The sequence below is a fragment of the Cololabis saira genome, chromosome 5 (genome assembly GCF_033807715.1).
Source record: "Cololabis saira isolate AMF1-May2022 chromosome 5, fColSai1.1, whole genome shotgun sequence".
Taxonomy (NCBI): domain Eukaryota; kingdom Metazoa; phylum Chordata; class Actinopteri; order Beloniformes; family Belonidae; genus Cololabis; species Cololabis saira.
In genome coordinates this window covers 23,752,831-23,765,972 of record NC_084591.1, presented here as the reverse complement: position 1 = coordinate 23,765,972, position 13,142 = coordinate 23,752,831, and the positions used below count along the sequence as shown (strand labels likewise).

Sequence of the window (13,142 nt, the reverse complement as noted above, 5' to 3'; positions counted from 1 at the left end):
CTTCAAAAAGGTAAAACCAAATCCTATGACCATCGAGTGAAATGATTCGCAATGAAAAACAGTAAAAAAAGAATCAAAATGTTGAGCAAATCATCAAAGAAAATAACAAAAACCAGACAAATGACACCACATGCAATGTGTCGACACATGGTTGGCTGGAAGGAAAAGCAATGCATCATCCAGCAGATCAGGGACAAATATAGAGTGCAAAAGAGAAGGTCAGTCAGGATGATGAAGGCGGGACTGATGGTGAAAAGTGGTTTACCCCCCTCTGCAGTCCAGCCAATCAATATTTTTGATCTGCTACTTCCTGGCTCACTTTGACCCCATTTCAGCCAAATGATCAGACTGGATTCAAGTTAAACTAACAATGAGATTCAACTCACATCATTAAATTCTCTTTAGATCCACCATATTTTTCTGTTGTAGATTTACTCAAGTAGAAACATTCAAATATCCAATAGAAAATTCATGCAATGCATAAAAATAAAACAAAATGCATTGAAATGATAAATAAGTGTGATTATAACATAAATAATATTAACTGGTTATAGATAATATTAGATGACGTATATCTGCCAGTAGATAAGACACATGTGCGTTAGCATTTGTCCCCTTGGAGAAGAAAAAAAAAGCTAGCTCTGTGATCTTACAAGGACTTTTAATGTGCACAGAAATTACGTGATTGATGCAGACTCACCTGTCGTCCATAGGCCACCTCCACGCTGTCCAACGCACTCCTCCCTGGAGTGGTCACTTCACTCACAAAGCTTGGCTTTAACAGACAAAGAAAACCACAGAAGACTTAAAAGCTACTCTAGCACTGAAGTCACGTATTGCTGAATTATTTGATTTATCTTGCCAAATAGGTTGAATTTTAAGTATCTTTCTAGATAAAAGGTCAATCTGTCCAGACAGTTTTCATAGCCTTGCATGCTTGGATATACTCCTACAGGATAAAACACAACCTTATTTTACTCTGAGAGAAACTAAAAATAGCATTAAAGAGTTTTTGATTTTAAAAAAATGCTATTTTGGAGAGTTAAATTCATGTGGAGACATTTGAGTGTACACAGCTAAGAAATCTATTTGTGGTTGGCTTTGAAGTAGACATCCAGAGCAGGAAATTAAAACAAAAATAAAATCCAGGTGCTTTTTTGAGTCACTCAATATCTTATTTTTAAACAATCAACACGTTTGGTTACTACTATGACATCACCATTGCAGAATCGATATTATTATAACAAATAAAAGTGATCCAAGTCTGACTTAATATAATTTAAACACTGGCCATCTAATTTTGAAGTGCCGACCGTGACAGTGATCCACTGTTAAGGTGAAACGTCTTAACTCAACCTGTACATATAAAGACAAAGTCCCCAGTACACACGTCTTCATTATTAAAAACTTCAAGTAGTGGGAATCAAGTTCTCAGTCAAGAAACATCAATTTTTAATGACACGTAATACAAAACAGGAGGTGCCCCGCAGTTAATGGATTAATCTTTTTAAAACCAATGTATAGTTAAAGTCACTATAAATTTTAGTAAGAACTTTAGCAGGTCTCTTTACACCTGAGGTGTGATCTGTGTGTGTGGGGATTTTTACCCTTGAAGTTTCCTCTGAAACGGCCCTGCTGCATGTCTCATACCTCAACATCTTGGCTGAAGTCCAGAGCATCTTCTCCGGCTCCGAGTAAAGTGTGCAGCACTCTCTGCTTCACCTGCTCCCATTGAACCAGCATGGACTCACGATGGTACTCTTCAGCCAACAGAAAAGTCTAAGTAGGAAACAGGAATGCAGTTGTACACAGAGAGGAAAGATTTGGTTAATTCCGTCTGCATATTATTTTATTTATACAATAATTTGTATTTTAGTGAGATATTTGTGTAAATAAAGTATACTATAGATCGTAATTATCATTTGATGAGTTTACACAATAGTGTTATCAGTCTGTTATTATTTTATCACGCATAAACTCTTAATAAAATCTACAATGACTCTTATTAGGCAAATGCACCAACTTCAATTTACTGTTCACCATTTAATGCTAACCTTAAATATTACCAGTGTTACCTAATCCTAACCCAAATTGAATTTACACCTTAGCTCCAACTCTAATCAGGAGTCCAGAAATAATATTCTGCTTTTTAAGGCCTGGGCTTTGGTCCTCACAGGGACTTCGGGCCCCAGCAAAGTCAGTGATTTTACCACAAGGTTCCCGCGTTGTTACAAAAACAAGAACATGCATACACACCCAGAGTTAATATTGAGATAAAACCTGATACATATACATTATGCTATAACAAACAATAATACTAAAAGAATACCACATCTATTAAAGACAAAAACCAGATTTAGCAACATACCCCCACCAAGACTGCAGCACTCAAGTGCAGTCTATTTGAAATGCCCACCGAGACTTAAAAGTGAGATAATTGAATGTGAGATAATTGAATCTACCGCTAAGAGAGTCACAAATTTGGACTGCAGCCAACCGACACCGCGTTAATGCGGTGCTGAAATGTGCCATTTCAAGTCCAAGCATCACAAGATCTAAATAATACAATAAGGGCTGAGCAAGAAAGCAAGTTTGTTTTTCAGTCGTAAATTACTACAGAGAAAAATATTAGTTGCTTTTTAAGCGATAATAAAAAAGAGCGAGAGAAAGACAACCGCCCGCAATTTTACCTCAAAGTCTCAAATAATGCATTTCCAATTACATTTTCTGTGATGTAAAACCTAAAGCAGCGAGATAGAAATCTGCAAATTATCCAACATCTGCTTTCTTTTTAATCCTGAGTGGATTATTTTTTTTCCCACCCTTGAGCACACATCCTTTTTCCTCTCTCAGGGAGCAGAGAGAAATAATGGGACTGGTAGCTAATTAAACCCAGGGCCTATTAGCTCGGCACATCAGGGAGGCCATTTCAAAATCATTCCCTGAAGGCTCACGCCAGACAGACTTTCAGATTGCAGCAAGCACAAAAAGTTTGCTTAAGTGTCCATGATATTCGAATATCCATGATAATCAGATTCCCATTTACATTCACGTCGTAGTGTTGAAAATGAATACGTTTGGAGAAGTACAACAATGAAGGACAAATGCCTGTGACAATCACGAGTAATTACAGCATCCAGACCTGCATTTGTGAACATATCCAGTTTGCCTGGAGCATGAAATGATAACAATATGAAGACATGCGTTTTGCAGGTCTGCCAGAGTCTATAGATGCCTGTGAACTGGTTTTCCACACAGCAGGAATCAGATTATGTTGCTCTGTTTTGAGCGGAGGAGTAATAAGACTGAGCAGATACTGACCCTGCGGCGAGACTCTTCGATGGCTGACAGGAGGGCGTTGTCCCTCTCGTTCTTCAGGAAGCCCTGCGATTGAGTCAGAGACAGAACGAGAAACACGGATTGAACGTGAGAAATGGGGACAAACCGGGGAGAAGAAGAAAGAGAGGTGGACGTGGAAAAATATTATCAATACTAGTAAAGAGAAAACAGAAAAACTGCATAAAGTTCTGGGGTGACAAATTCAGCATGTGCACAATCATTTGCTCCTCTGGATATAAAACCTGCTTCTCAGTTTTCGATCGTATTTCTTCTGCTCTCTTCAGTCAGGTTTAGTGCGACTGCCATGTAATACAAAGAGTGCAGACAACAGGGGAGTACATGCATTTTGCCCGCATTTTTGTTACGAGACAGCAGAGCCTCCATTTTGGTTTCGACTCAAGATGGCTGCTGCAGCAAAGATACCGACCTGGTCTGAACCTCTGTCTGAGGCGGTGACTATTCAATCCTTACAAAGCAGGAAAAGCTTCTTATCTTAAACACAAAACACGAGCTGTTAGAATAGCACTCATACTGATTGGAAATAGAAAGCAATGTCTTCCAAGTCTAAGGACTTTTGTTTCTAGTCTAAAAAAAGATAAAATCCTTTACTATGTTTTAAAATTGGGCAAATATGAACAAGGACATGATACATTACATCATGTGATGATTTATTTTCACAAAAACCAATATGCCACATGATGCAGTGGCTTGCAGAACCATCTTTAGCAGGAGTAACTTAGTAGTTTTCTGTATAACGATATTCCATAGCAACTATGAGTCTTCCACGTAGTTACAAAGACATTTTGGGCCACTCTTCTTTACAACATTGCCTCATTTCACTGAAGTTTTTTTTCACTGCTGGTATTTGTGTACACCGGTCTCTTAATGTCCTGCCAGAGCAGTTTAATATGGATAAGGCATGGTTTATTTCTATAGCACAATTCACCAACAAGGTGATTCAAAGTGCTTTACAAATACATTAAAATAAATAAAAAGCATCACTTAAAGTTAAACTTTTGACTTTTGATTCTGCTGTCTCTACATGTTTATATTCTTTTTTTTAAGCCAATATGATGTAGGTCTGACATGCTTGGGCTCATCATACCATTGCACAAACCATTTTTGGCCATGTTTCAGTTGTAAAACAATTACATTTCACTCAAAAATATCTTATTCAGAAAAGTTCATAGTCAATTCGGTCGCTGCGAGGTGCCGATATTCTGTGGCAGTAAAACAAATACAATCATTAGTAGATACTTTCTTGTATTCAAAGAAAATCATGTAAATTTTACCTCATTATCAACAGAAATGTCACTGTACAAGTGTGTGTGTCTGTGTGTGAGGGGGGGTATCAGTGAATATCAAATATCAAAGCTCCAGCTGTCATATTTTGTAGCCACTGAATAGATTAAAGATTGATGCCTTATTTGAAACATGTAAGCAATCTGAAAGGTGTTTCCACTTCTTGCTGTATAAGAACTGTTGGATAATGATATATTAATGTAGCAATGGCAGGTTTGGTCAAATCCATCTTTGTACCTGCAGGATCATTTTTGTTTGAAGACCAAGCACTTTGTGAGAGAGAGTATTTATTAGATACAACTATGCTTTACAGGGATGTCGGTGCTCTTGGCTACCACCCTTTGATCTCTTCTCGTATGTGTCCATGTTGCTACATCTTCAGTCTCATATCTACCCCTCCCACACCTCCTCCTTCACTCATCTCAGAGCAGACACAATGAGAGAAAACTGAGAGCATAAATTTACACATAGCAGATTAATAACCTTATGAAAAATGTAGTAAACAAATTAACTGATAACTGCATAATCAAAAATTACTTTTCATACTCGTTTAAATATTAGCAGTCTTGTCCGCTCTATAAAAAAATGAGAAACGTGATATAATCTAAACTGATGATGTAATATATCTTTCATAAAGCTTATCAATATGCACTTAGAAAATATTCTTGTACTCTGATTGAAAAAGATGCTGATGAAATACTCAGTTTTCCTTATGCATGCTGATGTAGCCTGATGTTTAACGGGGAGAGCAGTTTGTTGTCTTTGATTAATCTCACAACTAGTAGCACTCTGGTGAACAGAATATGAATGTCCGTCCATCCATATTATAAAGTAATAGATATCCATCACATCTATAGATTATCTATCATAATCTATGCATTCATCCAGCCCTGCTTGTTCCCATGTAGGATCACGGCGACCTGCTGGAGATATTCCTGCTCTCTTCGGGCAAAAGCAGAGCTACCTTTGGACGGACAATCACACGTATTTGGACCCTAAGAGGAAGAAAACCCCAGAGAAAACCCATGCAAGCATGGGCAGAACACGCAACCTCCACGCGGTAGAACCCCTTCTGAGACTTGAACCAGGAACCTTATTGCCCTGAGGCATCAGAATATTGATGTTTTATACAAATGCGTTGCATTGTCTATGTTTTTTGTGTCTTAAATTCAGTCAAGCACTCAGAGGAATGCCTCAAATTACATATTGATTGCTAACATTTTTTTAATAGAAAGCTATGATGAGCCATTTGTGACTCGTGTAGGTTCTGCAAAAGTATTTGCTATCTGATCTATTTTTCATTTTATATTTCAAAGTATAAATTCTTCTACAGTGACAACTATAGTGACATGTTAAAACTTCATAAGAAGGTGCTCTGCCACCTAACAAGGGAACTTGTCAAAGTAGAACAGCCGGGATGTGTCACACATCAGATGCTGCTACTTACTCTTCAGAAAGAAACCACACTTACTTACATCGTAGCAGGAAGTGACAGTATTCTTTAACTCCTACATATTTTGTACCGAATACATTTATGTAGTCGAAGCAACGTTATCTAATTTACTTGTTATTTACTAAAAATCTACTAGTTTAATTCAATCGAAAAAAGGTTAGTTTTTTTTTCTCCTGTCCTCAACATGTACCATTTTGGTCAGTTTCTAATGCCCCAAGCTTTCTCCCCTGGCCCTGTACCTCTGTCTTTCTTGGCCCATCTCACTTGCTCCCAGGAGAAGTAGAGAATAGGTCTATATTTAACCACTCCAACCAGAGAGTAGCTCAGGTCAATGCTCTCTGGAGAGGTGCACTGGAAAACAAATATGTATGGAACAGAACAGAATAGAAGGTCAGGCGATACATCCATCAGGGGCGGGATTAGTCATAGCAATGACTGTTAGTGTTCCAGTAAATTGGAGAAAGTGAGACGATTATGATCTAAACCAGAAAAAAGCCAAGGGTACGGGGGTTGACTGGATGGAGGAAAGTGACTTCAAAGAAAAAAGAAAAGAAATTATACCAGTTGAGATCCATTGGACTTAACTTCTGAGACGTGACCTCAGCATTTTCACTTAAAAGGAGGTACAAGATTTTTTATTAATGTCATTTTGTTGTGCAGTGCCAGCTGCACTCGTACTGCCAATGGCTCTGCCAGTGCCTATACACCATTTTTGGTGCCAAATGTAAACTGACAACTTAGCCAAGAGTTGTTGCCAGAATTCCCATATGTCTGACACGAAAAAGCATTTTGTTGTAAATTGAGAAGTCTTTTTGGCACATTAGCCTTTATGCAACAAATACTAAGAAAACTGATTACACCAAGATTTTTAGACTCGTGTACAAATGCATACAACTGGGCCACACCTAGGTAGCATCATTTAAGCGTCTCTAGTTTTCACAAAATGCCTTCTACTGTGTTAACCTTTCACACAACCACTCGTGCAGTGCTTTTTCCTATGTCCTGTGAATATTCTTTCTATATAACATGCATTGCTTTTGGTTCTACAATGGGCATATTCAGAGCAACCTTGGGGTCGAAGGCAAGAACAATCGAACATGTGGGCCTCCACAATTTCTGACAGTCTACGTATCTCGTTTCTTCGTAAAAGATCATGTTTCTGTGGAGAAACTTGCCAGTTTTACTTTTTTTAACAAGATTTTGTCTCATCTCAAACAGATTCAAGTTCATTGTTGTCTCAATCACTTTTGCTGTATGATATGGATTATAACCACACCACTGACCTATTTGGCATGTTGAGTCTGAGACACCATAAAATGTTTGCCCTAAACAAATATTCATTTGAAACAGGTTTAAAAAAAAGAATAGATAGCAAAAGAGAAAAAGGCCTCATCTTTAACCATGTTAAAGATATTCAAATGGGATGTTTTAGTGAAGACAACTACATGTTTGTTGCGCTTAATAATCAATTTAGCACAAGGCAGTTGGTAAAGAAGAAGTACGTTTCTATTGCCCCACCCCTGTATTGTGTATCATGAGAGATCTGCAATCCACTGGGAACACCCACAGCCTGCTGGCCAAATGGCCCAGAAGCTTCTACAGAAATAGGAACGCCGCCATAGAAATTAATAATGGTTGATAAGTCAGGAAACTCTACATTGATACTGAATACAGTTGCTGAAACAAGGCCAAGTCTGTCTTCAAATTCAGATATAACGGATGTATTTTTTCCTCCGATGTGAAGGTATTATTAAAGCTATACTGAAGGCAAATAGGTAACATTAATTTTAGGAAACTGCATAAAGCTGATCGGAAGAATATTTCTGTTTATATGTAAATGGGTTACAGCACATATGTAAAACTGTACATGTCGATCTCTCTGTGACTGACATCTTTTTCGTTACCAGTTTTCAAGATGGTCACAGATGCCAGTACATTATTACAAAGCAATCTTACTACACTGTATATTGAGGTAAATCAGCAATTTTCGGTCTCTTAAAATCTGGTCTCTAGAAATCTGTGAGGTTGCACAGGACATAGTCACGGAGAAGTTAACCCATTCAAACCTAAAGCTTCATATAAAACAATTAAAAAAAAAGGGGGGTCTTTTATTATATTTTATATTTTTGGAAAAACTTAAATCTCTTCCTTAAAGCCTGCTATTTTTGATTTTCCATCAAAGAATGACAAACATCACATAAAAACATTTGATTGATTGAACCCTCTGCTTTTATTGAAAATCACTTTCATTTAAATATACATATTTCAAAAATAATAGTATGCTTGTCTAGAAAATGTGTATGTTGCTCTGGTTTGAAAGCTAAAACCACAAATATGTTACATCAGGTCATAATGAGTTAAAGGGGGAATGAAGGGATGAAGCCCTGTAGACTTTGCAAGTCATTGTGAATGTAAAAGTAGGAGATATTTGGCATAAAAAGCTGACCACTGCCCAAGTAAATGCAACGAGAAACCCCACCCGTCGATTTATCATTTCCTGCAGAGAAAAAAAAAAACCTTAAAAAGGAAAAAATATGACATTGAATGTATATGTATAGATGCTTTTTGGTCAATAATGTTTAAAGACCTGGCATAAAAGCATAATTTATGCAATCAGCTCCATCATACATACATGTCATACATGTCACACCATCAGACAAGCGATATAGAGAGAAAGACAGGTGACAATTTGTGTCACACACATGTGAGGGAGTGTGTGAATGTATATCCGTGTGTGGGCAATACTCACTCATGCTGATAGCCTTCATGCCTGCGTCACAGACTCACACATAAGAGGTTACGATGACAAGTTTAAAAAGAAAAAAAAAAAATGTTTATCGTCTCTTTTTCAGATTCTAGGTATTTAGACTTTGACAGCCTACAGCACTTTGCTTCCCTGCTCTTTATCAAACTGTGTGGCTGTGTCAGTACAGCAGCAGAGGCCATCGTGCTTGGGCGTGTTCCCTGTGCCCTGTGGAACCGGCATGGCGGTCCACTTGCAGCCTCCCCCCGATCGAAAGCAGGCCAGTGACTCTTGCGTGTGAGCCGGAAAAATCAAGTGAAAGTGCCACATCAAGACAAACTGGAGGTGGTTTTATTGTCGGAGGGCTGTACCAACTGAGCATCAGACACGGGGGGGGATCCAGGAGAAGGAACTATAGAATTATATAGAATATCTGCTCGTGCCATCATCTCCTACCGCCCATCCTGAGCAGCCAATCTCCACCTCCTCTCTCTCCCTCTCTTTCCTCCAGTTCATCCTCCCATCTCCAACAGCCCCCTGTCTCCTCCCTTCTACTCATTTTCTTCCCTTTTTATTCAACTATGTATCCATCTTTCCTCCCTCCCCTCCCTGTGCTCAATGCAATTATAGTAATGGATTTTTTTTCCCCACTTGGTTGATGGCTTCCGACATCCTGTCTTGAAACGAGGCTAATCATGCTCTTAAGGGTCATGTTTAGTTAATGAAGGGTTTGGGAAGCACATGGGGGAGGAGAGGGTGGAGGGCATTCCTATATGAAGACTCACTATAGTCGTGCACGCGCACACACAAACACACAGAGCAGGCACATTAATCGACATATCCACTTGAAGTTTTATCCACATGTCAAATATCATTCACACACCCAGCCACCTTTTTTACAGGAAGGCAAGCAAGAAATAACACTAACCCATAGAGACAAAACTGTATTATATATGCATTAATCCATTCAGAAGTACACAGAAAGACACTGTACACACATATGGTTGGTAAATGACAGGGATACAGATATGTCAAGACCACAATAAGCTCACACAGAGGGCACACGCTTTTCCTGTGAAGCTCTGTCAAGGCTATTTGTTCATTGCAGCAAAGCTATGGTCTTAGCCAACTGCATCCACTGAATACACGTTATTATTGCTGAGAGACTTGTGTACAAGTAAGAACCTGGGGTGGGAGGGGGTGTTAATGGAATATGGTCGAAAAATAAATCATATGGAACAGTAGTTGTAGAAAAAAGGCGTGAGACACAAAGGAGGGAGAAAAATTACTTTAGCCAGTCACCATCTAGTGGTCTGGCACCATTTGCCACTTTGCCTCGCAAGTTTTATTTTTCTACTCATTTCATGTGAGCTCTTTTTTTTCCTCATTTTCACCACGTACCCGCTTGTAAAAAACCTTCCCTTTTTTTAAATACGCTAAATAGTGTATGACACAGAAGCCAATAACATGGAAGGGTTGCATCCTGAATCACACACCCACATAGATTTATTTCAGGGTTTGAATGTCAACACCAAACTAACACGAGGTATCACAGCAATGTTAAAGCGACACTACGTAACTTTTCCACCTTAATATCATATTTCCAGAGTCATTGTGATGGTACATCAACTTCCAACAGGTTTAATGACACCTCTGTCATGGTCTGGGGGGGTCTGTATCACCTTCACTGGCACTATGTAACTTTGAGGAGCATGGTAGGAACCCTGCCACACTACAAAACTACAAATCTTTACGGCTTTGACTGCTTTACGGCATACGTCATTTCCCCCTCCTTCCCGATTCGCAGTCGAGACGAAAATGGGCGGGGCGTGGATCGCAGCTCCGCAGAAGCTGGTAACCCGTTGGTGTGTTGTGGCTGCAGCAGCTCCACACAACAGACGTGGGGAAAAGATCGCTAATGGTTTAACTTTTCACCGGTTTCATGCTCGGAGGCAGAACCACGCAGGCCAAGTATCTGATATAACAGAGTGAAAGAGTCATCGGCTCGCTTGGATCGCGGCTGTAACGACCAAACCTTTCACACAGTAAAGCCTGAATTATGGTTCTGCGTTAAATCGACGCAGACCTACGGCGTAGGGTACGTGGCGACGCGCAACGTATGGTGCGTGTCGCCGCGTACCCTACGCCGTAGGCTCTGCGTCGATTTAACGCAGAACCATAAATCAGCCTTAAACCACAAACACTCACACAGACTGGGTCGGATCAAAACACGGGTTTTATTCCCCACTACGCCAGCTAAACGCAGTTGCTGGCCAGCTCTCTGCGGTGCAATTAACCCCAATCTTCAGATAAAACTAGTTTGTTCAGGAAAAAATATTAACTCTTATTTGTAGCTGCAGAGGAAAAAAATAATCTCACGAGGAAAACAAAAATATTGCTCACGCCTCGGAGCCTCTTCAGCATAATATAGCAGTCAAAAAAAAAGAAAAGAGAAGTAAGAGGGATACAAAACATGCACTGTATGTTGTACTATTATACAAATTTATTGAAACACATGGCGAGTCAAACATTAACAAAGCAGCTGCCAAACACTGCTAAACAAGGTGGCCGGAGACGGTGGTTCTGCAGAACTGCGGCAGTAAATCCTTTCTAAAGAGTGGCGCTCCATTCTTTAGTAGGGATTTCATATGGATCCAAACCGTTAATAATCATTATTTTCTACATATACCGCTCTCTGGCTTCCTTGTTTAAGGTATCCCGGTAAATTCCAGTTCCTTTCCAGCAGTTTAACATCTTTTTTTTGCGTTCCGTCTGTTCACTTGGTGAAACAGAAAAGCGTCCCGTCTTCTCTCAAAACAAATGCAGCGACGGGACAGGAGTTTTCCAGCAGTACGCGCTGGTGCTCATGGGAAACGTAGTGTTCTTTCTGGTAAAGCACTACCGCTTTTGTCCAAAAGATGCCGCCAAACTCAGAAAAGCTGAAAGTTACGTTGTGCTGCTTTAAGTCCCCCTTTCCAACTAGGAAGCAGGATTTACACCTGTGCAAGACAGGACTAAATTATTAAATAAAAGGTTAAAAAAATTATTAAATAATAATGTTAATGTAAATATTTATATAAAAGCAGATGATTATTACTTCTGCATTTAGTATCCAACAAAGTTTTCCTCAGTGACTGCACTTCAGATTAACCTACAACCTCATATTTTACTAAGCATTTAGGTGCCTTACGAATAAAGACTGACCTGAGGACATAAGATGTCATGCGTTATTTGACATATAGCACAAAATATACACTTTGGAAAAAGAATTAACTCAGCTTTAGACGTGTTGCATTTTTATTTTGACAATTTATTGACTATGTTTTAACTACTGCTGTTTATAGATCTTGGATGTATTGATGTATTTGAAAAATTATCATTGAAACATTATCAAAAAAGTACTTGTACTATGTTGAAAATAACACAGCTGTGAAATGTTGCTTGGCTCATGAAAAAAATCTTATAGAAAAAAAAACAACCAAAAAACAAGAGAGATCATCTAAAAACATATTGACAGCTAAATATCTTATTGTTGAATAACCAGCCCATTGTATGTGAGGTCTGGAAAAGAATGGCCAGCACATTATTTGCAGGTTCCACATTGATGAAACTCTAAATCCAGCTTTCTATAGCAATCCCCGCTAGCTTGCGCTGAACTATATATACACACACAGACACATCATTCACACTCCACTTCCCTCTGAATGCATGCAAGGAGCCGCATAGGCAAGTATCAGCTCACTCATGCACAAACACGCAGACATTCATAAATTATAGCAGCACGTTTGCATTTCCTTTGTGTCCACTCTAACAACCCCAAGTTCTTCAATTCCCAAGGTTTCCAAGCTTTAGATAGAAAAAGAGAAAAAAAGAAGCTGAGTTAAGAGAGACTGCGTGTTAGGAGGGATGCAACCATCAGCTTTAGACCCTAGGCTACGTATGTTCAACGGATCAGTTACCAGCCAGACATAAATGATACACACTAAATATGGTGACATTAAAGGCATGGAAATATATCCAGTATGTCAATTTTAACAGTGTAACAATTTGGTGTGTCAATCTGAATTTTTCCAGAAATGTATTCAAATTATAAAACAGAACAATTTCACAATATTAACAACTAAGATAAAAGTGCTGGGTTTAAATGCTCATTTATTAAATATAACAACAATAACACCAATAATACTGTTATTACTACTAGTATTATTATACTAAATTACTACTACTACTACATTTAATCTTGCAATTATTTATATTCCAATAACCTGTGTTCACAGAAATTAGATAAAGGATTGTATGTTATTA

At 38.7% G+C, this 13,142-nt stretch overlaps 1 protein-coding gene across 1 annotated transcript in view; it reads right to left on the bottom strand.

Moving 5' to 3' along the window:
• Positions 1–13,142, bottom strand: part of nup93 (nucleoporin 93) — a 36,365-nt gene that overhangs the window by 13,637 nt on the left and 9,586 nt on the right. The window contains exons 4-6 of the mRNA XM_061722540.1: positions 3,322–3,384; positions 1,651–1,779; positions 701–775 (exon numbers count right to left, since the gene is read on the bottom strand). Of these exons, the coding sequence (XP_061578524.1) occupies positions 701–775; positions 1,651–1,779; positions 3,322–3,384 (267 nt within the window). The remainder of the gene's footprint in view (positions 1–700; positions 776–1,650; positions 1,780–3,321; positions 3,385–13,142) is intronic.